Source organism: Macaca mulatta, chromosome 2 (genome assembly GCF_049350105.2).
Source record: "Macaca mulatta isolate MMU2019108-1 chromosome 2, T2T-MMU8v2.0, whole genome shotgun sequence".
In the NCBI taxonomy this organism is placed as follows: domain Eukaryota; kingdom Metazoa; phylum Chordata; class Mammalia; order Primates; family Cercopithecidae; genus Macaca; species Macaca mulatta.
The window spans coordinates 14,976,184-15,003,045 of NC_133407.1; the positions used below are offsets into that span (position 1 = coordinate 14,976,184).

General features: G+C 37.3%; 1 protein-coding gene across 50 annotated transcripts in view; it reads left to right on the plus strand.

The window, feature by feature from the left end:
* CLASP2 (cytoplasmic linker associated protein 2) overlaps positions 1-26,862 on the plus strand; it is a 217,789-nt gene that overhangs the window by 153,271 nt on the left and 37,656 nt on the right. For all 50 annotated transcript variants that reach the window (XM_077991295.1, XM_077991306.1, XM_077991296.1 and 47 more), the window contains 5 exons: positions 5,442-5,585; positions 12,051-12,194; positions 13,309-13,415; positions 17,951-18,104; positions 20,982-21,210. In XM_077991295.1, the coding sequence (XP_077847421.1) occupies positions 5,442-5,585; positions 12,051-12,194; positions 13,309-13,415; positions 17,951-18,104; positions 20,982-21,210 (778 nt within the window). The remainder of the gene's footprint in view (positions 1-5,441; positions 5,586-12,050; positions 12,195-13,308; positions 13,416-17,950; positions 18,105-20,981; positions 21,211-26,862) is intronic.

Here is a 26,862-nt window from a genome sequence, read left to right on the forward strand (position 1 = left end):
ATTGGAAAATATTATACTGGAAACTGGAATCACAAGATTGTTTCTCTAAAAGCCTAAGTTATTTATAAATACGTATTTAATATAGATAATAGATATATTAGCAAATCCATGAAGGAAAATCACTTTTTGGCTGGGCATGTTGGCTCAGGCATGTGATCCCAGCACTTTGGGAGGCCGAGATAGGTGGATCATCTGAGGTCAGGAGTTCGTGACCAGGCTGGCCAACATGGTGAAACCACGTCTCTACTAAAAATACAAAAAGTTAGCCGGGCGTGGTGGCATGCACCTGTAATGCCAGTTACTCGGGAGGCTGAGGCAGGAGAATCGCTTGAACCCAGGAGGTGGAAGTTGCAGTGAGCCGAGTCTTTGCCACTGCCCTCTAGCCTGGATGACAGAGTGAGACTCCATCTCAGAAAAAAAAGAAAATCACTTTTCAACTCTTACATCAGTGTTTAGAATAGCAGGGAAAAGTTATATTGGAGCCATACCTTATGCCAAAAATAAAACCAGCTTTCAAGTGGGTGACAGGATTATGTATAAAAATTTTTAACAGATTATAGAAAACCACACGTAACTTGAATATCAGATCTAGAAAATTTTTTTATTTATCTTTCAGATAAATGATGGACATTTATATAAAATTTTACATCTCTTTTCGAGTGTAATGTGATTACATGTCAAGAGGAAGAAATGGGGGGAAATGGCAATACAAAGTGATTTTATTTGAATTAGTAATACTTTAAAGATAAATGTAATTTTTGCTGACCTCTTTTGCTGGGTTTCACAAACAAATTAAAGAATTTCACATCCCTTAGCAGCTAGATTGTTTTTCCTTCTCTGAAAAAGAATGCATGTTTGCTGTGTTAAAATTATAAACTAGGTATAATCTAGTAAAATATCCTGATAAATATACATGTTCAAATGATTATATATGTATTGTGGTTATGTTGCCTGTTAGTATAGTAAACACATACTTTCTGTGAAACCCTTGTAAAATTTTGCATGACGATAAATTGCCAAAGCACTGCATTAATTGAATCTCACATAGTGTTAATAAATATATTCAGTTATCGATGGTGGCAAATTATAAACAAAATATATTGATGTTCATTTTTTGATTTAACATAGTCATCTTCCATCTGTTAACACTGAGAGAGGATGACATTGCTTCAGGAATTCAGAATATTGGCCAGGGAATGGTGGCTTTTACCTATAATCCCAACGCTATGGGAGGCCAAGGTGGGCAGATCACTAGAGCCCAGGAGTTCGAGACTAGCCTGGGCAACATGGCAAAACCCCATCTCTACAAAAAAAATTTTTTAATTAGCTGGACGTGGTGGTGCATGCCTGTGATCTCAGCTACTCGGGAAGCTAAGGTGGGAGGATCACTTGAGTTGGGATGTCGAGGCTACCAGTGAGTTGAGATCACACCACTGCATTCCATCCTGGGTGACAGAGTGAGACCTTATCTCAAAAAAAAAAAAAAAAAAACAGAATATTATGTGCTAATATAATTTAATTGTGCCTGGTACTTTAAAACTAACCAGAAATCTCTTTTCCTGTCTACTACACATTTCTGATGGCTAATAGGTTAACTTTTGGTTTTTTCAATAAATTTATTTAAAGTTACAAATATGCCTTTTAATTGACAAGTAAAAATTCTATATATTATGGCATATAACATGTTTTGATATATGTATACATTGTGGAATGGCTAAATCAAGTTATTTAACGTTTGTATTACCTCATAAGTGTATCTTTTTTTGTGGCGAGAACACAAAATTCACTCTTTTATCAATTTTCAAATATACCATATATTGTTCTTAACTATAGTCACCATGATGTACAGGTCTCTTTTTGTTGTTGCTGATTATTTATCAAGAGAAACTGTTTCTTACCCCACATATTCATAATTCATAGTTCAGAAACACAAGTTAGTTACAAACTTCTAGGTCATTCAGCCTGAAGAAATTCTTTATATTCCATAATCCCTTTGCACCCTGGAAGATACCAGCCTTTCTCATCTCCTCAAAATCTTTCATGGAATCATAATTTCCATAGAAATCTTCATGTGCCTTCTTTCCTGGTTTAGCTACAGCAAACTTATAAAGAGCTGCTACCCCCAGGGATACAATGAATGCTCCTACAATATGAAATTGCAGACATTTGGCCAGAAGACCGTGCATCTGAGATTTCTTCATAGCACTGGGAGCCATGGTAGTTGCTGTCCTTGATATCTATGTCAGCCTCTACACCAGCATCTTCCTGGCTGATGGAGAAATCGTATCTCTTAAACCTATTACTCCTGTCTAACTAAAATGCTGTGCCTTTTGACCAACATCTCTCCAGTCCCCTACCCTCCATTTTACTCTCTGTTTCTATGAATTTGACTTTTTTTTACATGCTGCTTGTAAATGAGATCATACAGTATTTGTCTATGTCTGGCTTATTTCATTTAACATATTGTCCTCCAGGTTTATCTTCATTATCACAAACAACAGAATTTCCTTTATAAGGCTGACTAGTATTCCATTGTGTATATATATATACCACAGTTTCATTATCTTTTCAGCCATTGATAGACACTTACGTTGATTATTTTTTTTTTTCCTGAGGCAGAGTTTCGCTCCTGTTGCCCAGGCTGGAGTGCAGTGGTGTGACCTCAGTTCACTGCAACTCCGCCTCCCAGGTTCAAGCGATCTCCTGCCTCAGCCTCCCGAGTAGCTGGGATTACAGGTGCCCACCACCACGCCCAGCTAATTTTTGTATTTTTAGTATAGACAAGGTTTTACCACGTTGGCCTGGCTGGCCTTGACCTCCTGACATTAGGTGATCCGCCTGCCTCGGCCTCCCAAAGTGCTGGGATTACAGGCGTGAGCCACTGCGCCTGGCTGATTCCATATCTTGGTATTATGAGTAATGCTGCAGTGAACATGGAAGTGCAGATGTCACTTCCACATTGTGATTTCATGTCCTTTGGGTATATACCCACTATGGAATGCTAGATCATATGGTGGTTCTATTTCTAATTTTTTGAGGAACCTCCATATTATTTTCCATAATGGCAGTACTAATTTACATTTCCACCAGCATTGTGGAAGAGTTTCATTTTCTCCACATCATCACCAACACTTATCTTTCATCTTTTTGATAACAGTCATTCTAACAGGTGTGAGGTGAATATCTCAAATGTGGTATTAGTTTGCCTTTCCCTGATGAATACTGATATTGATCATTTTTCCATACACCTGTTGGCCATTTGTATGTCTTTCTTTGAGAAATGTCTATTCGGATCCTTTGCCCATTTTCTAAACAGTTTATTTGTTTTCTTGCTATTGAGTCATGTGAGTTTCTTATATATTTTGAATGTTAACCGCTTATCAGATGTATGGTTTACAGTACAATATTTTCTCCCATTTTGTAGTTGTCTCTTCACTCTGTTGATTGTTTCCTTTGCTGTGCAGAAGCTTTTTAGTTTGATGTAATCTCATTTGTCTATTTTTGCTTTTGTTGACTGTGTAGAGTTATAAATACTTCTTAAAATTCGTTATGAAAGAAAAATGTAATTTGATCTCTTTTTTTAACTGGAAGGAGGAAGGGAAAAATGTACACGTGTCAGAACCTTATTTTAATATTTTACTCCCGTGAATTTATTCAGTATGGCACTTCCCAGAGACCTTATTTCGCCTGAGTGACAAAAATGACATTAAAATCAATACTAAGGGAAGAAAAAACATAGAAAAACATATTACCTTTAAATTTGACAATTTCTTCTCAAGTTTCAATCATACATTTAAACCTTCGTTATTCTAAGTCAGCAAATTAACATTTAATATATGTTCAGCATCCTTGCTGTATCCAAGGACTGTGTACTGTGTCATGTGCTGTTTCTTAAGTGCCCAGGTAGAACATGGTGACTTTAGTTAATAACAATGTATTGTATACTTGAAAATTGCTAATGAGGGGATATGGAATGGGGAGCTGTAGGTCAAAGTGTACATAGTTGCAGATCTATAGGATGAATAAGTCTAGAGATCTAACAGACAACATGAAGACCATAGTTCATAATATTGCGTTATATGTGGGATTTTTGCTAAAAGAGTAGATTTTAGGTGCTCTTGCTACACACACAAAAGGGGTAACTGAGATAATGGATTCATTGATTTGCTTGACTATAAGAAACATTTCACTATGTATATGTATATCAAAACTTGTACACATTAAATATATAAAACTTTAAAATTGAATTTATAAAAAGAAAATTGCCAAGAGAATAGATTTTAAGTGTTCTCATCACAAAAAAAATAAGTATATGAAGTAATGCATTTATTAATTAGCTCAATTATAGCCATTCCACAGATACATATATTTCAAACATCTGCCTTCCGTGCACCTACACATCAAGAATTACTGGAAGAATAGGCCGGGCACGGTGGCTCATGCCTGTAATCCCAGCACTTCGAGAGACTGAGGTGGGCAGATCATGAGGTCAGGAGTTCGAGACCAGCATGGCCAACATGGTGAAACCTCGTCTCTGCTAAAAATACAAAAAATTAGCTGGGTGTAGCGCCTGTAATCCCAGCTACTCGGGAGGCTGAGGCAGGAGAGCTGTTTGAACCCAGGAGGCGGAGGTTGCAGTGAGCCAAGATTGTACCATTGCACTCCAGCCTGGGCAACAGGGTGAGACTCTGTCTCAAAAAAAAAAAAAAAAATATATATATATATATATATAAACCTACACAGAACATTTTTATCCACAGAGGTGTTGTCTTTTCTTCAGTGGTACTTGTGTAACTCATTTTTGTGACAGTTCTTTTGGAAGGCAGGTCTAACAACTGGTAGACTCACTAAGGAACCTCATCTCATTATGTGAGTCTGTGTTTAACAACAACAACAAAAACAACTATATTGCCCACCTTGATTGCTACCTTGATTTGCCATACCTTTTTTTTTTAAAACACTTTGGTTCATTTTCCCAAAAACAAAATTACAGAGTTAATAAAGACTAGCTCCCTGTGAGGCTGGCCAAGAGTCAGCCATAAGCTCTGAGGACTGATTTAAGGAAATGTTTATAATCTTGTCAAGATAGTCTTCAGCAGTTGTTCAAACCTTGGGAATGAAACACCTGGGACCTCGAAGTTCTGATTGTGTGTGAAAAACAAAAGTCATCAACACTGTCATATACTTGTACCTCAGGTAGGTAGGTGATTGTATCACGTGGCTGGGCATGATGGCTCATGCCTGTAATCCCAGCTCTTTGGGAGGCGGAGCTGGGAGGATTGCTTGAGGCCAGGAGCTCAAGACCAGCCTGGCCAACATAGTAAGACCCTTTCCGTATATAAAAAAATAATCATCATCATCACCTGATTATTTTTGAAATGTTCTCTAGTGTCTCACAATAACCATCTTTCTGTCCTTTCTCTTTGTGCTTTCCTCTGCAGGTGAAGGTTGCTATCCTTAAATACATAGAAACTCTGGCCAAACAGATGGATCCAGGAGATTTTATAAATTCCAGTGAAACTCGCCTAGCAGTGTCTCGGGTCATCACTTGGACAACAGAACCCAAAAGTTCTGATGTTCGGAAGGTATGTTTTAATATGAGGTTTAGAAGATAAATTGGGAAAGCAAGTCAGTTATTGTGGATTGCCAGTGAAGTAAGCTAATATTTTCAGCACCTTAGCAGTTAGCAGTGAGTTATGAAGAGCTTTTTAAAAAAATCTTTAAAATTGTTTCAAATTTTACCCAATTAATGTGAGTGTAATTTTCAAACCTAGAATCAAAAGTAGCTGCCCTTACAACGATTCTCACTCTAATTTTATAACCATTCAGAATATTTCAAATCATTCCCCTTGCATTTAACTATACATTTCAAATAAGAGCTTACACTATTGTTTGATTTAGCAATTTTTAGACTTTTTTCAATCTATTGATAAATGTAGACATTAGGTATATCCATCTATCTTGATAAGTGAGGACTTAGCTTTCTCATACTTTCTGTATCCTTTCTAAGGTATTCATAAAATACTTATGAATCAATTACTAGTTATCAGTAGAAAAGATTTACATTTGACTATGCAGGTATTCACTTCTATACCAAGTGATTTGCGACTGCTTTCTTTCTTATAGAAACGTTATTTGTCCTGGAGTTGATAATTTGCCTTGCTTTTTCATTTGCCTACTTTTTTTTTTTTTAAGTATCATAATATTTTCAACATCTCTGCTATACGTGTATGGCTATTATTTTTCACATGCTCAAAAACATAGATTAAACTTATTTTATTTTCTAGAGAGCTCCTTCCTAGACATTCTGTTGTTTTCTCCAGTTTTGACATGTTTCTCCCCAGGCCTGCTGCACACACGTCTGCCTGCAATTTCTCTTGAGCATCTTCCTGAGACTTATCTTCATCCCTGTTTACTTCTTGCATCTTTTTTTTTTTTTTTTTTTTTTTTTGAGACAGAGTCTCGCTTTTTCACCTAGGCTGGAGTGCAGTGGCATGATATTGGCTCAGTGCAACCTCCACCTTCCAATTCAAGTGATTCTCATGCCTCAGCCTCCTGAGTAGCTGGGATTACAGGCACCCACCACCACACCTAGCTAATTTTTGTATTTTTAATAGAGATGGGGTTTCACCATATTGGACCAAGCTGGTCTCAAACTCCTATCCTCAAGTGATCTGCCCACCTCGGCCTCCCAAAGTGCTGGGATTACAGATGTGAGCCACTGCACCCAGCCTGTTTCTTGCATCTTGTATTTACTTCTATTTACTTTCTTTTCTGGTGAATCATTTCCATCAACATTTGCTGCAAAAGGAGTACACATAGGCCGTACGCAGTTGGCTCATGCCTGTAATCTCAACACTGGTAGGCTGAGGCAGGGGGATTGTCTGAGCTCAGGAGCTTGAGACCAGCCAGAGCAACATGGCGAAACCCTATCTCTACTAAAAAATATTAAAAAGTGGGTGCAATGGCATGCACCTGTAGCCCTAGCTACCTGGGAGGCTAAGGTGGGAGGATCACTTGAGCCCAGGAGGTCGAGGATGCAGTGAGAAAGATCATGCCACTGCACTCCAGCCTGGGTGACAGAGTGAGACCCTATCTAAAAAAAAAAAAAAGTACACAGAATATACATTTTTTGTGATCTTTATTTCCAGTGACGAGCACTGCACCCAACAACAGAAGAATATTCTTCTCAAGTACACTTGGAACATTCTGCATGCTAGGCCATGAAACAAATCTCAATAGATTAAAATGCTAGAACTAATACACAGTATGTTCTCTGACCACAGTAGAATGAAATTAGAGTCAATAATAGAAAGGAGTTTGGAAAATCGACAGACAGCTCACTCTTAAGTAATCAGTGGGCCGAAGAGGAAATCAAAAGAGAAATAAGAAAATACACTGAGAAATACATTGAGATGAATGAAAATGAGGACATGGCATACCAAAATGTATGGGATAAAGCTAAAGCAGTGGTTCTAGGGAAATTTGTCACTCTTAATGCCTACAATAAAAAGATAGCTCTCAAATCAGTAAAATCAGTAATCCAATTCACCACCGTAACACACTGGAAAAAGAAAAGCATACTAAACCTGAAGATAGCAAAAGGGAGGATATAATCAAGATAAAAGCAAAAGTTAATGAAATAGAGACTGGGAAAACCAGTGAAACCAAAAGCTGGTTCTTTGGAAAGATCAACGAAATTGACAAACCTTTAGCTAAACGTATCAGGGTAAAAAGAGAAAACATTCAAATTACTAGAATTATAAATGTACTGGGTGTGGTGGCTCACACCTGTAATCCTAACACCTGGGTGTGTGGTGGTTCACACCTGTAATTCCAAGGTGGGAGGATCACTTGAGGCTGGGAGTCCGAGACCAGCCTGAGCAATATGACCTCATCTATGCAAAAAAATTCAAAATTAGGTGGGTATGGTGGTGCCTGCCTTTAGTCCTAGATACTCAAAAGACTGAAGCAGGAAGATCACTTGAGCCAAGGAGTTCAAGGGTGCAGTGAGCTATGATCGTGCTGCTGCACTCCAGCCTGGATGATAGTGAGACTCCCAACTCAAAAAAAAAATGAAACCGTAGTCGTTATCTATTGTAGTAGGAAATCACTAGAAAATGTCTCAAGCTGATAGTGAAGAAATAATTGTATAGGCCTGTCAATCCTATCAGTAAAAACAAGCATTACAAAAGGGGACTCTGGAAAGCTGAAAAAGGGAATTAAGATTTATAAAATGATGGTCAGGCACAGTGGCTCACGCCTGTAATTTCAGCACTTTGGGAAGCCGAGGCAGGTGGATCATGAGGTCAGGAGAGCAAGACCATCCCGGATAACATGGTGAAACCCTGTCTCTACTAAAAATACAAAAAATTAGCTGGGTATGGTGGCACACGCCTTTACTCCCAGCTATTCAGGAGACTGAGGCGGGAGAATGGCCTGAACCCAGGAGGCAGAGGTTGCAGTGAGCCGAGATCGCAGCACTGCACTCCAGCCTGGGCAACAGAACGAGACCCTGTCTCAAAAAAAAAAAAAAAAAAATATATATATATATATATATATATATAAAATGTTTTCTAAAACTGTTTTTTAAAATCTGTAAATATGTATTTGATTTAAAGACTTAAAAATTATTTTAATATGACTACTGAGCTTACAAAAAAATCTTAGGTGAAATGAACAAATTCCTAGAAAGATACAAACTACCAAAACTGACTCAAGAAGAAGTAGATAGTATGAATAGAACTATAACAGGAAATTGATCCAGTATTCAAAAACTATGCACAGGCCAGGCACAGTGGCTCACACCTGTAATCCCAGCACTTTGGGAGGCTGAGGCAGGTGGATTGCCCGAACCCAGAAGAGACTAGCCTGGGTAACATGGTGAAACCTTGTCTATACAAAAATTTAATTGAGTGTGGTGGCATATGTCTGTAGTCCCAGCTACTCGGGAGGCTGGGGTAGGAGGATCATTCGAGTCCGGGAGGTCGACGCTGCAGTGAACTGTGATCACACCACTGCACTCCAGCCCGAGTGACAGAGCAGCACCCCATCTCAAAAAAAAAAACATAAAATAAAACTGCAGGAAGAAAAGCCCAGGCTCAGATGGCTTCATTGGTGGTAAATTCCACCAAACAATTAATAGCAATTCTTCACACATTCTTCCAAACAAGCAGAAGAGGAAGGAATACTTCCCAGTGTATTCTGTGAGACCAGTTTTATTCTGATACCAAAACTAGACAGAGACATCACACATCAAAAAAACACTACAGACCAGCATCTCTTTATGAATATGAATGCCTTAATCTTCAACAAAATGCTGGCAAGCCAAATTTAGCAACATATATAAAAGAATTATATACCATGACTCTGTTAGTACGTTTTCATGCTGCTGATAAATACATATTTGAGACTGGGCAATTTACAAAAGAAACGTTAAATTGTACTTAGTTTCATGGGACTCGGGAAGCCTCACAATCATGGCAGAAGCCAAGGAGGAGCAAATAATGTCTTACGTGGATGTCAGCAGGCAAAGAGAGAGAGAATGAGCCAAGTGAAATGGGTTTCCCCTTATCAAATCATCAGATTCGTGAGACTTATTCACTACCACAAGAACAGTGTGGTGGAAACCACCCCCATGATTCAGTTGTCTCCCACGGGGTCCCTCCAACACGTGGGAATTATGGGAGTATAATTCAAGATGAGATTTGGGTGGGGACACAGAGCCAAACCATATCAACGACCAAGAGGGGTTTATCCCAGGAATGTAAGGTTAGATTAACATCCAAAAATCTATTAATGTAATATACCATATCAATAGTAAAAATACAAAAACCACATAATCATCTCAATAGACACAGGAAAATAAAACACTTAAAACAGGAATAAATCTTCATGAACTCGGATTTGTCAGTGGATCCTTCGATATGGTATCAGAAGCTTAGGCAACAAATGGAAAAACAGATAAGTTGGATTTCATCAAAATTTCAATTTTGTGATAGTCCAAGAACAAGAATACTGATGTGACTATAGAAATTATTGGCACATTTTTAAGTCACGGAGTAATATGATTTATGTTTTTAAAGATTATGCTGTCTGATGTGACAAAAATGGACTAGTATAAGGGAGAAGAAAGAAGAAAAGGTAGAGCTGATACTGAAAGGAGCCTAAGTCCTCATCTGTTGTAGGAAATCACTAGAAAATGTCTCAAGCTGATCAATGAAGAAATAATTTTATAAACCTATGAATCCTAACTATTTGTAAAAGCAAGCATTACAAAAGGGAACTCTGGAGAGCTGAACAATGGAATTGAGATTTATAAAACCTTTTCTAAAACTGGTTTTTAAAAATCTGTATATATGTATTACTTTGATAGAAAGACTACAAATAGAAATTTGTATTTCTACAGAAAAGAAATATGAAATATATCTAGTAAAACAAATATGACATTAGGAAATTTAAACCACAAGAAAGGAACGATACGATCAAAATACACTAACGCTATGTATTTTATGTCGTGTGGTGTTAGTACAGAAATAGAGAAATAGATCAATGGAACATGAAGGAAGGTCCAGAGACACTTAGGTTTATATAGGAGATTAGTTCATTATACAAGTGTCACTTCAAGTCACGAGGAAAGGATATACTCATTGGTAAAGGGTTTGGGAGCAATTGGGATGTCTGTCCCTACAGGGGAAATAAAGCTGAATCTCCAAACCAAAGTAAACTAGATGGAATAAAGTATATATTAACACTTACTAGTTCATTTGCTCAAGTTTACTTGTGGTCCATTCAATGTGGTGGTTCCAAAAAAAGTATGAGATCGTAACTTTTGTTTTCAAACTGCAAATATTAATAGCTTTATTTAAGCACTATTAACATGTTAGATACCCAGAGTATATACCCACACAACTTATACTTTATTTTTAACAAAATGTGCTCATATTATAGCACTCCTTTTTTTTTTTTTTTCCCCCTTCCCTTTTGAGATTAAGTCTCAGTCTGTCTCCCAGGCTGGAGTGCAGTGGCACGATCTCTGCTCACTGCAACTTCCACTTCCCAGGTTCAAGAGATCCTCTGGCCTCAGCCTCCCAAGTAGCTGGGATTACAAGCACACACCACCACACCCAGCTAATTTTTGTATTTTTAGTAGAGATGAGGTTTCATCATGTTAGCCAGACTGGTCTCAAACTCCTGACCTCAAGTGATCCACCTGCCTTTGCCTCCCAAAGTGCTGGGATTACAGGTGTGAGCCATTGCACCTGGCCTGTTAGAGCAGTCTTGTAGTTTTTCTTCAACAGTATATAATAGACCTTTCTCAATTTCTACATTGAGAGCTATATCATCTTCCAAGATTGTGTTGTATAGTATTCCATCGTTCCAATATAACATAATTTAACCATTCCCCTTAGTGTTCTATATTCAGGTGTATTTTTCATAGAGTGGGTTCAGAAAGGTCCAAAATGAAGTGTGCAGATTTGGATACAAGTCATGTGATCATAAATGATTTGAGTTTCTCCTTAATTAAGTATATAATTTGAACTTCAAAGTTTGGCTTTTAGTAATGCAGTTGATTACTTCAGAAGCAGAAAAGAATTGTATAACTTTTCTTAACTGATATGAGTAAGCTGTATTTTGTTCCCATTTCCACAGAACATACTTTAGCTTCAAATTGTAGAGTTGTTATGTTAACTGCTTGTGAGAAGATTAGATATTATTTCTCCTTGTAATCGTTTATTGGAAAAACTAAAATACTGTAGTAGTATGTAACAGAGTAACCCTGGAAACCGTCATGGTTAACTTTTCCGTTGTCTATTAGGTAATATTTGTTACGCTTTTCATATTCCCTTCTTACCTTCAAAAAAACTGGTAGGTTAATTTTTTTTTTTTCCTTCCAGCAAAACAGTTTGAAAGCAAATAAGAATATCTTCCTTTTCCTTTTTGGGAAAGATGGTCAAGCTTCATGCTATTGAACAGCAATGTAGGGGAAGAAAATGGTCTCGTTTGAGTAACAAAAATATATTCATCTACTGTATGCCTTTGTTTTTTAGGCAGCACAGTCAGTACTGATTTCATTATTTGAACTCAATACCCCAGAGTTTACAATGTTATTAGGAGCTTTACCAAAAACTTTTCAGGATGGTGCTACGAAGCTTCTTCATAATCACCTTCGAAACACTGGCAATGGAACCCAGGTAATTCTTACTTATTTTCTTGGCTGTTATATAATGTGATGGTTGATTTAACAATAATTGCTTTCTTTTATACGAGGTAAACTTGATCCTTAATATATAATTTTTGCATCTTTATTTGGCAGCATTTCCTGAGCAGAATTAAATATTGTCTTGGAAGAATCCCTATGCCTGTCCTGTTCATATAATATTATAATTTGTGTACATTAGGATGGTGGTAAACAGTGGCCAGGTATGAACAAGAAGAGCAAAATGTGAGCAAAACATAGATGAGAGCACCAGCTGGAAGCCATTAGAATCAGGACATGCTCTTTAGATGAACCAATTCTTGTTTGAGGACTAATAGGGATGACTTATTCCAGGGTTAGCAAATAAGATTCGAAGGAGGTAGTGCTTTAAGAAGTGTGGTCACATTAAATGATCGCAGGTTTGTCAGTCCGTTTATACTTGGATGTGCAGGAATTTGTTTTGAAGAAGTAAGTTCTGAGTAAATGAAACATTGAAATATGTATATTTATGTGTATACATATATATTTTACTCATATGTAATAATTTACATTATATGCCTAAAGAATTGAACTAAAGCATTAAAAAGAAAGACATTTGATAGCAAATAAAAGAGATACACTGATGGCAGGCTTAAAGTCTGAGGAGGGTTAAAAGTAATCCTAAAACAATTTATTGTGAACCAGAGTCAGTCATCTTTTTAAAGGGAGTAGGGATTATTTTATCATATCTTAAGAATAAATGTATTAGTATGACCAGATTTAACTCGCTTGGTGTAAAGCAAAGTCAAGGAGGGATAAAATTTGAGCATTAGTAATGGTTAGAAGAAGGAAATTAGCTCAGAACAGGAAGCTACTTTAAAATTATATTCAATCCTTGAGGGAAAGGATGTTGATAATATTTGAGAACAGGTAGCAGGTGAGAACAGAAAAAGACTAAAGAGTTATATTACTAAATAGGGAGAAATTTTCCCTCTGGAAACCAGACATAAGTACATGAATATTTAAAATATTAACCTGTAAATATGGCCCTTTAATATGGTTCAACCTCATGTTTGTGTTAAGTGAACTTACCTGTAATATGTTAATATTTCTTTGACTCCCTTCATCAGAGTTCCATGGGGAGTCCTTTGACAAGACCAACACCACGATCACCAGCTAACTGGTCCAGTCCTCTTACTTCTCCTACCAATACATCACAGAATACTTTATCTCCAAGGTAATAAAAGGATGATTTTTCATGATGGTTTGTATTTGTAAATTCCCTTTTTTTTTTTTTTGAGGCAGAGTCTTGCTCTGTCCCCCAGGCTGGAGTGCGGTGATACGATCTCAGCTCACTGCAACCTCCACCTCCCAGGTTCAAGCAATTCTCCTGCCTCAGTCTTCCAAGTAGCTGGGATTACAGGCGCACCCTACACCCGACTGATTGGTGTATTTTTGCTAGAGACAGGGTTTCACCATGTTGTCTGGGCTGGTCTCGAACTCCTGACCTTAGGTGTTCTGCCCGCCTCGGCCTCCCAAAGTGCTGGGATTACAGGTGTGAGGTACCACCCCTGGCTGTAAATTCCATTCTTAAGAAAGCAAGCATTGATATAATTCAAGTCAATTCCCACTTGACTTAAAAGGTCTTAGAAAAGTAGAAACTTAGCACATTAAAAAAATTCAAAGTTTATTTGAAAGCCAACTACTTAAATGATAATGTATAGGATATGGAATTTTTTAATAAGTGGAAAGAAAACCTACCGACAGCTTTTTGAAATAAATTACTGTTTATTACGTTAAATGGCATAGTTATATTTCTCAGAGATGCTGTATAAATCCAGTAAATTGCAAATTGTGTCTTTCGATTACATTATACTACTCAGTATAAGTGGTGATGAGGTCAGTTATAATGATGAGTTTAAAAAATTAAGCTTGCAAACAAAACATAAATAACAAATAGGGGAGGGCTGAATATATAATGAATATATGGCATATTATATATGTGTAATATATAATGAATTACATATATAATAAATCACATATCATGAATTACATGTTTATATAAAATAAATTACATATATAATGAATTACATATATAATATGTCATATTTATATATTTATGAAATATATTAGGTCATATTATGCTTTTCATATTCAGAATGATTTATTTCATATTCAGAATGATTATAACTGATTTATATTCATATATTATATATTTATTATATTTTTATATATTTAACACTATTTTTATATTTATTATATATTTAACCCTTCCCTATTTGTTATTTTTATGCTTTGTCTGTAAGCTTAATTTTTTCATTATATATGTATTGAATTAGATATTATAATTCATTACATATATAATATCTATGTAATTCATTGTATATATAATGATATAGATAACAAATGTCATATTCATTATATATTATATATATAAATATATATAAAATAAATAGTGATACATACCTCTGAGGAAAAAATATGACTCAGATTGGTCCTTAATACAAAATAAAAGATGTGTACAATTTTCACACACTTGTGCAATTCAAGCATGAGCTGTATTTCAAATGACGTTCTTGACTGCTTAGTAGACTAAAATTTTATTTCCTTTTCCTAGCCTTTTGAAAAATTGTTTGCATAGAAGTTCGACATCACTGATCATTAGAGAAATGCAAATCAAGCCCACAGTGAGATACCATCTCACACCAGTCAGAATGGTTATTATTAAAAATTCAAAAAATAACAGATGCCGGCAAGGTTGTGGAGAAAAAGGAACACTTTTACACTTTTGGGAGTGTAAATTAGTTGAACTATTGTGGAAAATAGTGTGGCAGTTCCTCAAAGACCTATAGACAGAAATATCATTTAAGCCAGCAATCTCACTACTGGGTATATACCGAAAGGAATATAAATCATTCTGTTATAAAGACACATGCACATGTATGTGCACTGTAGCGCTATTCACAATAGCAGACACATGGAATCAACCTAAATGCCCATCAGTGATAGACTGGATAAAGAAAATGTGCTACGTATACACCATGGAATACTGTGTGGCCATAAAAACAAAATAAGATCATGTCCTTTGCGGAGACATGGATGGAGCTGGAGATCATTATCCTTAGCAGACTAACGCAAGAACAACGACAAAAAAAAAAATACTGCGTGTTCTCACAAGTAGGAGCTAAATGATGAAGACACATGAACACATAGAGGGGAGCAACACACACTGGGGCCTACCAGAGGGCAGAGGGTAGGAGGAGGGAGAGGATCAGGAAAAATAATTAATGGACACTAGGCTTAATACCTGGGTGATAAAATAATCTGTACAACAAACCCCATGACACATGTTTACCTATATAACAAATCTGCGCATCCTGAACACATACCCCTGAACTTAAAAAGTTTTTTTAAGGAGTTGGGGCTGGCTGTGGTGTATTCCATGGTGTATACGTACCACATTTTCTTTATCCAGTCTATCACTGATGGGCATTTAGGTTGATTCCATGTCTTTGCTATTGTGAATAACGCTACAGTGCACATACATGTGCATGTGTCTTTATAACAGAATGATTTATATTCCTTTGGGTATATACCCAGTAGTGGGATTGCTGGCTCAAATGATATTTCTGTCTATAGGTCTTTGAGGAATTGCCACACTATCTTCCACAATAATTCATTCACACCTGTAATCCCAGCACTTTGGGAGGCTAAGGCGGGAGGATCACTTGAGGTCAGGAGTTCGAGACCAGTCTGACTAACATGGCAAAACCCCATCTCTACTAATAATACAAAAATTAGCCAAGCGTGGTGGTGCATGCCGGTAGTGACAGCTACTCAGGAGGGTGAGGCAGGAAAATCACTTGAACCCAGGAGGCGGAGGTTGCAGTGAGCTGATGTTGTGCCACCACACTCCAGACTAAGTCACAGTGCAAGACTCCATCTCAAAAAAAAAAAAAAGAAAAAAAGAGTTGGTATTTATAGTTAATAGCTTCATGGTCATTAGCCATATATTATAGTGTGCTTCATCAAGTTATTCATTAAAAGTATTGGATAATACATTGACATCTGAGAAAAATATATTGCAAACATTTCCTACCCTATTTTTTCTGTGTTCTACATATATGATAAATTTGGTAGCTAAATTACAGCTTCAGTTGAATTTCAGCGTTTGATTATAAAGTTCATGTCTATAACATGATATGGCTCACACTTGCAATCCTATCTGTTTGGGAGTCCAAGGCAGGAGGATCACTTGAGGCCAGGAGTTTGGGACAAACCTGGGCAACATATTGAGACCCCATCTCTACAGAAAAATTTGTAAAAATCAGCCAGGCATGGTGGTGTGTGTTTGTAGTCCTAGCAACTTGGTAGACTGAGGCAGGAGGATTACTTAAACCTAGGAGTTCAAGGCTGCAGTAAGCTATGTTCACACCACTGCACTCCAGTCTGGGCAGCAGCAAGACCCTGCCCCTTAAAAGAAAAAAAAAAAAAAAAAAAATTGGCACAGTGGCTCACACCTGTAATCCCAACACTTTGGGAGGCCGAGGTGGGGAGATCACCTGAGGTTCGGAGTTCGACACCAGCCTGGTCAATATGGTGAAACCCCGTATCTACTGAAATTACAAAAAAATTAGCTGTACATGATGGCAGGAGCCTGTAATCCCAGCTACTCGGGAGGCTGAGGGAGGCTGAGGCTGGAGATTCGCTTGAGCCCGAGAGGCAGAGGTTACAGTGAGCCAAGGTTGCGCCATTGCACTTCAGCCTGGGCAACAAGAGTGAAACTCCATCTCAAAAAAAAAATTATGTTCGGTATTAAAAATCCTCTACCTTCTTACAAATTTATGTTAAAATACATTTATCTCTTCTTCAAGCAGTACCATTATTGGGAGTTAATCACAGAGATTGGTAAACTTTCTGTAAAGGGTCGAGTGGTAAATATTTTAGGCTCTTTGAGTCATGGTCTTTGAGTCTGTTCTCAACTCTGCTATTGTATGAGAACAGCCATCGGCAATAGAAATAGAAAACAGCCATAGACAATACCTAAATAAATAGTCATGACTATGTTTAATAAAATTTTATTTATGGGCCGGGCGCAGTGGCTCACGCCTGTAATCCCAGCACTTTGGGAGGCCGAGGTGGGCGGATCACCTGAGGTCAGGAGTTCAAGACCAGCCTGCCCAACATGGTGAAACCCCGTCTTTACTAAAAATACAAAAATTAGCCGGGCTTGGTGGCTGGCGCCTGCAATCCCTGCTACTCAGGAGGCTGAGGCAGGAGAATCACTTGAACCCGGGAGACGGAGATTGCAGTGAGCCGAGATTGTGCCATCGCATTCCAGCCTGAGGGACAAGAGCAAGATTTTGTCTCCAAAAAAAAGAAAAAAAATTTATTTATGAATACTGACATTTAAATTTTATCTAATTTTCATGATTTTTTTTTGTTTTTTTTCAACCATTTAAAAATGTGAAAAACGTTCTTAACTTGCAAGCCATCATAGTTTGCTGACCTCTGGTTAATCAGAACATTTTTCAAGGTAGAAAGACAAACCATTAAGGACTGTGCATTGTAGAGTAACTGTAAGGTGTCCTTGGTGGAAGGACAAAGAGACATGTACTTTATATATAGCTGCTATTTTTTATTTTGCTAATGATGCTCTGAGGATATACATTCTCTAATCTTGTCTTTATAGATATCCTTATATAATCTCCTCAGATGTGTTTGTATTTTATAACTACACTTAAGTAAAAATTAGTGTCGTCTTTTTCATAGTGCATTTGATTATGACACAGAAAATATGAACTCTGAAGATATTTATAGCTCTCTTAGAGGTGTCACTGAAGCAATCCAGAATTTCAGCTTCCGTAGCCAAGAAGATATGAATGAGCCATTGAAAAGGGATTCTAAAAAAGACGGTGGCGATTCAGTAAGTATTTTAATATCCTTACTTTGCAGACTATTTCATTGTTCATTAAGCATTATTTTAATTACATTTTGCTTTCTGTCATTTTCGAATATGCTTTTCTATGGGTCAGTCACTCTACAAGTATTTACTGAGTATCTGCCACATACCAGGCACTGTTTGAAGCATTAGATTTATATGACAAAATCACTGCCTTCAAATTCCTTTTAGATTGTCATATAGAGATGAATATTATAGAGTTTTAGGATAGAATGTGCTTTAGAGGAAAGTGAGTCTGTTTTAGATTTTGTGGTCCAAGAAGGCCTCTCTCCAAAGGTAGCATTTGCATTGAAACCTAAATAAAGCCACATAAAATCTAGAGGAGAATTCCATGAAATAATCAGCAAATCCAAAGACATTTAGATGTGAACAAGCTTTGTATAGTTGAGGACTAGGAAGAAAGCCAGTGTAGGTGGACCATTGTGAGAGAAAAGGAGTGGAACATGGGCCAGATCACTTTGAGTCTTGTAAGAACACATAAGGAGTTTAGAATTTTTTTTTCCCTGTTAGGTGTAGTGATAGTAATTTGCATCATCAGTTTGTGTGGCTACAGTTAAGAATGTGTTTTGTTTTTTTAATAATGTGCCAAGTGTTTTATTTCTCTGGTGTGCAAGTAACTGACTCTCAAGTATTTTTAAAAACACAAAACATCATTACATTGAAGCAAGAATGTTATAATCTACAACATTCTTATATATTTAATATTATTGACATATTTGAATATTGTTTATTGCTTCTGCCATTATACACAGAATAGTTTTTTACTTTGCTCCTTCTCAGACTTGTCTCTGACAGCTTAGACTTTTCACAAAATGAGCCATCCCACCGGTTCCTATGGAATTCATTGTTTCTCAATGTTTGCAAAGTTACAGAAAATCTCCAAAGGACTTCTTCCTCTGCCTTCCTGCCATCTGTCCTGCAGTTGTTTTTCTCACTGTGCCTATCTGGCAGAGCTAGATTGTGGTCAGCCTAGTAAACTGGCTGCCAAAACCAGCTTATCACTGATATTTGAGGTTCCCTACTCTTCAAAGCTGCATATGGTAGCAATCGCAGATCAGTAAGAATCACTGCTTCACTGAGACTCAGTTTTGTTTTGTTTTTTTTCAGACACAGCATGGTACAGGGTAGGGCACTCAAATTGTGAATTTTGGCAGAATGAGTTCAAATCCCAGTTCCTGTCAGTTACTAGCTAATCAGGTGATACCTCTAAGCTTCAAAGCCTTCATTAAGAAAATAGGGATGTCACTGCTTACCTTAAAAGTTGTTGTGAGTATAATAAATACTATGATTCTATTCAGCTTAGACCTCTTTGCTGAGTTCCACATTCACATTCAGCTGCCTGTTTGAACTCCTGGTCTTCTCCCCTAAAGCTGCTCTTTCCTATCTTAGTTAATGGCAACCCTAGTTGCCTAGTCAAAACCCATGGACAAGAGTTTGTTGAGTCCTCTGTTTTTCTCATCCTCTATACCAAATCTGTCAGGAAATGTGCTGACTCCACTGCAGAATGTATCCAGAATTCAGCCTATTCTCACCACTGCCTTTCTGGTTTGAGCCATCGTCTTCATTTCTCTCACCTGGATTATTAAAATTTGTCCTCCTTGATTATGCCCTTGACCTCCTATAGTACATTCCCACTCTCACTCAACTCTGTAGGAAGTCTCTGTCTCAGAGTAAAAACCAAAGTCTACACAATACACTTTTTTTCTGTTACCTTTCTGGCCTCATCTCCTGCTGGTTTCTTCCTTGTTCACTCTGCTTCTGCCACACTGGCCTCCTTGCTGTTCCTTGAACTTACTATGCATGTTCCTGCCTCAGGATCTGTGTATTGGCTGTTTTCTCTACCTGAAACACTCTACCTCCAGAGAGCCCCTTGGCTAATTCCCTTACTTCCTTCAAGTGTTTACTCAAATGGCTTCTCAGTGAACCCTACTCATCCTATTTAATCTGTGAACTGTCCTCCCACCTCAGCATTCATGATTCCTTCTTCTGACATGTCATATATTTTATTCATTCATTGAAGTTTTTTTTTTTTTTTTTCGTCTGTCCCTCCACTAAAATATAAACTCCATTGGGGTAGACATCATTCTCTCTTTTGCTCACTGATGTATTCCCAATGCTGTGAACAATGCCAGGCATTTAATAATAGGTGCGTAGCAAATATTTTAAGAATATTTGTAAAGCGCCTAGCAAATGGCTTGGCACATAGTTGCCCAGTGGATGGTGGTGATGCTGATACTCATGGTAGTAATTATTTTGATACCAGTATTTGTATCAATATTCATATTCATATTTTGGTAAGTACATTAACGTACCCAAATTCTTTTGGCATCCTTCCAAAAGTTATGCAGGCCTTTTAAGCCTTTCTTTTTTTTTTTTTTCCCTCCTTAAAGCAAGCCTTTTAAAATTTGATTTTACTATGCTTTGTTGACATACTATTGTATGATATACCGTTACCTTAATAATGGAATCTGGCAGCTTGTAGTGCTGTGTTGCTTATGAAAGTTCTTTCATATCTTTAACTGACATGGAGAAGCTGCTGGTAATCACACTGTACATACTGTCTGGTCAATTCATTGGCAAAGGAACTGTAATAATCATTAGAGGCACCATTCTTTTACGGTTCTTATTTGCCTTCACAGCTGTAGTTTATATGTTTAAGCTTTGACATCTGGAATATAAATTGTAACTCATAATATTGATTGCCATTACTTAAATTTTTTAGCTGGTTATTGTTATCTTTTTAAAATTGTCTTTTAAGCAGTAGAGAAATATCTTTGTAGAATGTTAAATAGATACCTGCAAATGAGTTAATTTGCTGTGCCTTCTCCTTGCCATTGATAGATGTGTGGTGGTCCTGGGATGTCTGACCCAAGAGCAGGAGGTGATGCCACTGACTCAAGCCAAACAGCTCTCGATAATAAAGCTTCATTGCTTCATTCAGTGCCTACTCACTCCTCTCCACGCTCTCGAGACTATAATCCATATAACTATTCAGATAGCATCAGTCCCTTCAACAAGTCTGCCCTCAAGGAAGCCATGTTTGATGATGATGCTGACCAGTTTCCTGACGGTATGTTCTGGGTCACACTGCTACTGTCTGTTTTGGAGAACCTGGTAATCGATGAAGTAGAAGAAATGCATATGCTCTTTTATTATAACTCCCAAAAAGCAACAATTTTTAGAATAAGAGTGTTTTCTCCCGTCTTCTAGGAACTCATCTCTAGTGCTTTGGTCATTTTCTACCCCTGAATGAGAAACAGGGTAGTCATCTTGAGATCATGGTCAAAGTCAAGAAAACCTTAGTTACCACCCAGAAATAACTAAAACCAATTGCAGCTTATACATTTACTTTATCTCCAGACACAATTTATTTGATCATTAATTTTTATACCACGATGACAAAACCTTTGAAGAAATACCCATTCTTTATAGTAGCCCTTTAAGCATGAAATCATCAACTTTTTTATTAGTAAAATACATTTCAAGGACGAAATATAAGGAAAGTTACCATTAGGATTTGGATTTGGGTGAAATGGGCTTAGTTCTAAGCTCTAACACTAAGCTGCATAGCCTGTCAAGATGGTTAACTTTCCCGAGTCTCAGTTATCACCTCCAAAAGAGGATGATGATGATTATACCACCTGTCCTAATCCCAGTGTGCAGTAAGATGCAGGTAAGTTATATAAAAATTGATACTATAGTACAAAACACTACGAATGTTTTAGTGTTTTGTTTAAGAGACTAGGTGTCACTCTGTTGCCCAGTCTGGAGTGTAGTCGCTGAAATATAGCTCACTGCAACCTTTTCCTCCTAGGCTCAAGCGATCCTCCCACCTCAGCCTCCTGAGTAGCTGGGACTACAGACCACCATACTCAGCTAATTTTACCTTTTCAAATAAATTTTCTATAGAGATGGGACCTCCCTGTGTTGCCTAGGCTGGTCTTGAACTCCTGGCCATAAATGATCCTCCCACCTCAACCTCTCAAAGTGCTGGGATTATAGGTGTGAGCCTCTGTGCCTGTCCTAGTTATTTTTTATAATAAGGAAACATATCTTTTCTTAATTACTTAATTCATTAATACTTTTTTAAAGATTCTAGTACTATATAGTAATACATAACTATACACAGATAAACTTGAAAGTCTTTCTGTCAACACTATCCCATGATTCTATATTCAGGTTTTTCTTTATTCCTATAATGTTGCTGTCAATGAACATATTTCTGCCTAAACCTTTATGCCCATAAATAAGTAATTCTTTTTGTGTGTGTCAAGAATCTTAAGAACAATCAACGGCCGGGCGCAGTGGCTTATGCCTGTAATCCCAACACTTTGGGAGGCCGAGGTGGCTAGATCACTTGAGGCCAGAAGTTCGAGACCAGCCTGACCGACATGGTGAAAACTTCTTTACTAAAAATACGAAAATTAGCTGGGTGTGGTGGCACGCGCCTGTCATCCCAGCTACTCGGGAGCTGAGGCAGGAGAATCGCTTGAACCTCCCGGGAGGTGGAGGTCTCAGTGAGCTGAGATTGCACCACTGCACCCAACCTGGGCGACAGAGTGAGACCCTGTCTCAAAAAAAAAAAAAAAAAAAAAAATCAAGATAATTTGCTTTTAAGAGATTTCTAGAGATGGAATTGCTCACTTAAAGGATAGGTGAATTTAAAGTTTTAGACTTACTTGCTATTTACATCTCAAAATACTTGGCTAGTTTAAGTAGTGCTGATTTTCTCACCAACACAGAATGTTTAAAAGTTTTTATGATTGTGATGGAATGTGTATTTCCTTGATTATTAGATATTGAGGAATTAAATATTAGAAATCTTTTTAAATTTAAAAAATTTTTATTAATGAGAAATAGCTTCATTTGTAGTTCTTTGATTACTAGCAAAGTTGAGGAGTGTTTTTATTACCTTCTGTTTAATATATCACAAATATCAAAAAGCCAAAATTATGACAATTTACCAAACTAAGTCCAAATTGCATAAGGATATAGAAAATTGCCCCAATTATAGGCTTTGATGTGTTTTAATCTGTCACAAATAGTTGACTGTCTTGCTGAGGTTTAGTTATGATAGCGGTGTAACATTGGTGAATAAATTGGACATGGCATAAAAGTATCCACTGAACACTATGTAGTAGCATCAGCCTGGTAAATTGATACTTAGCTTCAGTAGCACTAATTATTTAAAAATCATTTATGCACATAGGTCACAAACTGTCAGACTAAATGTCAACTGACTTTTCTTGCCTCGATTGTACTATAAATATGTATTTTTTTCATCTTAAAATGATCAAGAACTTAAAAATTGGGAGAACTTTTTCTTCCTGAAATATTTGAAAGTAAATTACCAACCTGATGCTGTGTCACCCTAAACGCTTTAGGATTTATTTTCTACAAAGACATTCTCCTGCATAACAACAAAATACTCATCAAAATCAAGAAATTAGCTAGCGCCAGTAGTCCCAGCTACTCAGGAGGCTCAGCCAGGAGGATCCTTTGAGGCTTGGAGTTCAAGGCTACAGTACACTATGATGATGCCTGTGAAGAGTCCTATACTAAAGCCTGGACAACAAGTGAGATTCTGTCTCTAAAAAACTAATAATTACCAAAAAAAAAAATTTTTTTTTCTTTTCTTCCCCCTAGACCACAGAATTTTTAAAAATTTTTTTAAATCATGAAATTATCATTGGTATATTAATAACCACCTAATCCTTAAACCCCATTAGAATTTGCCAGTTGTCCCAGTAATGTCTTTTTTCCAATTTTGTTTTGCTGTGTTAAAATACACATAAAATTTATTATCTTAAGCATTTTATATATACAGTTTAGTGATTTTAAATATATTCATACTGTTACACATCCATCACAACCATCCATCTTAGTTAATTCTTTTCAAGCTGTAAAACTGAAACTCTATACCCATTAAATAGTAACTCCCCAATTCCACCCTCCCTCCAGCCCTTGGCAACTGCCATTCTCTTGTCTGTCTCTCTGATTTTTGTCTACTCTTAAGTACTCTGTATAAGTGGAGTCATACATTACTTGTCATTTTGTGACTGGCTTATTTCATTTAGCGTGGTATGCTCAAGGTTGATTCATGTTGTAGCATATGTCAGAATTTTCTTCCTTTGTAAGGCTGAATAATATTCCATTGTGTGTATATGCCACATTTTGCTTATCCGTTCATCCATTGATGGACACTTGTGTTGCTTCCAAGTTTTAGCTGTTATGAATAATGTTGCTGTGAACATTGGTGTGCACATACCTCTTCAACACCCTGTTTTCAGTTTTGATGGGTAAATACCCAGAAGTAGAATTGCTGGATCATATGGTAGTTCTGTTTTTAATTTTTTTAAGACACTGTACTGTTTTCCATAACAGCTGTACCATTTTACGTTCCCACTACCAGTGCAGAAGGGTTTCAGTTTCCCCGTATCCTCACCAATACTATTTATTTCATTGTTGTTTTTGTTTTATAGTATCCATCTGAATGGATGTGTGGTGATATCTTATTGTAGATTTTGTTTTTGTTTTTTTTTTTTGAGACGGAGTTTCGCTCTTGTCACCCAGGCTGGAGTGCAATGGCATGATCTCGGCTCACTGCAACCTCCGCCTCCCAGGTTCTGAGTCGCTGGGATTACAGGTGTGCACCACCATGTCTGGCTAATGTTTGTATTGTGGTAGAGACGGGGTTTGTTCATGTTGGTCAGGCTGGTCTCGAACTCCTGACCTCAGATGATCCACCTGCCTCGGCCTCCCAAAATGCTGGGATTACAGGCTGAGCCATTGCACCTGGCCCTCATTGTAGTTTTGATTTGCATATCCCTAGTGATTAGTAATGTTGAGCGTCTTTTCATGTGCTTATTGACCATTTGATTACCGTCTTTGGAAAAATGTCTTTTCTACTCCTTTGCCCATGTTTGAATCAGGTTGTTTATTTTTGTTGTTGTTGCAGGAGTTCTCTGTATATTCTGGATATTAATACCTTGTCAGATATATGATTTGCAAATATTTTCTTCCATTCTGTGGGTTGCCATTTTACTCTGTTGATACAGTTTTTTGAGACACAAAAATTTTTAATTTTCATTAACTTTAATTTGCCTATTTTTGTTGTTGTTGCCTGTGCCTCTGAGGCTGTATATTACATTCTGTTGTTCTATGTGTCGGTCTTTATGCCATTAAAATGCTGTTTTGATTACTGTAGCTCTGTAGTAAATATTGAAATCAGGAAGAAGTATGAGTCCTCTAGCTTTGTTCTTTTTCAAGACTGTTGTGGCTATTTGCTGTCACTTAGGATTCCTTATGAATTTTAGGATAATTTTTCTATTTCTGTAAAAAGTGTCATTGGGATTTTGGTAGAGATTGCACTGAATCTGTAGATGTCTTTGGATAATATTGATATCTTAACATTATTAAGTGTTCTAATCCATGAAAATGGGGTGTGCTTCTGTTTATGTATATCTTCTTTTATTTCTTTCAGCAGTCTTTTCTAGTCTTCATTGTACAAGTCTTTCGCCTCGGTTAATTCCAGTGTACAGTCATGCAGCTCATAACATTTCAATGTCCGACTCCATTTATGACAGTGGTCCCATAAGATGAAATAGAGCTAAAAAATTCCTATTACCTAGTGATATCATTGCTGTCATACCATCATAGTGCAATGCATTACACATTTGTGATATTGCTGGTGTAAACAAACCTACTGCACTGCCAACTGTATAAAAATATAGCACATACAATTATGTGCAATACATAATACTTGATAGCCATAACAAACGACTGCGTTACTGGTTTATTTATTTATTTTTGAGACAGGGTCTTACTCTGTTGCCTAGGCTGGAGTGCAGTGGCATGATCTTGGTTCATTGCAGCCTCACCCTCCTGGGCTGAAGCTATTCTCCTACCTTAGCCTCCTGAGTAGCTGGGACAACAGGTATGCACTACCATGCCCAGCTAAATTTTTTTGTAAAGTTGGGGTTTTGTGATATTGTCCAGGCTAGTCTAAAACTCCTGGGTTCAGGCAATCCGTCTGCTTTAGCCTTGCAAAATGCTGAGATTGCAAGGCATGCGCCACCATGCACAGCCTGGTTTTAGTATTTACTATACTTTTCATCACTATTTTACAGTGTACTCATACTTATTTTTTTTTAAAAAAAAAGTTAATTGTAAAACAGCCTCATTTGGGTCCTTCAGGAGGTATTCCACAAGAAGGCATTGTTGTCATAGGAAATGACAGCCCCATGCATGTTATTACCCCTGAAGATCTTTCAGTGGGACAAGATGTGGAGGTGGAAGACAGTGAAGTTGATCTTGACCCTGTGTAGGACTAGACTAATGTGTGTGTTTGTGTCTTAGGTTTTAACAAAAAAGTTTTAAAATTTTTAAAATCTTTGATAGAAAATGGCTCCTAAAATAAGAATGTGAAGTGGCTCATGCCTGTAATCCCAGTACTTCAGGAAGCCAAGGTGAAAGGATCTCTTGAGGTCAGGAAATTGAGACCAGCCTGGCCAACATAGGGAGACCCATCTCTACAAAAAAATTTTTTTTTAAATGTAGCCAGGGCGCCAGCACATACCTTCAGTCCCAGTTACTTGAGAGGCTGAGGTAGAAGGATCACTTGAGGACCAGGAGGTACAGTGAGTGCACCACTGCACTCCAGCCTGGGCAACAGACCAAGACCTTTTCTCAAAAAAAAAAAGAAAAAAGGATGTAAAGAAAG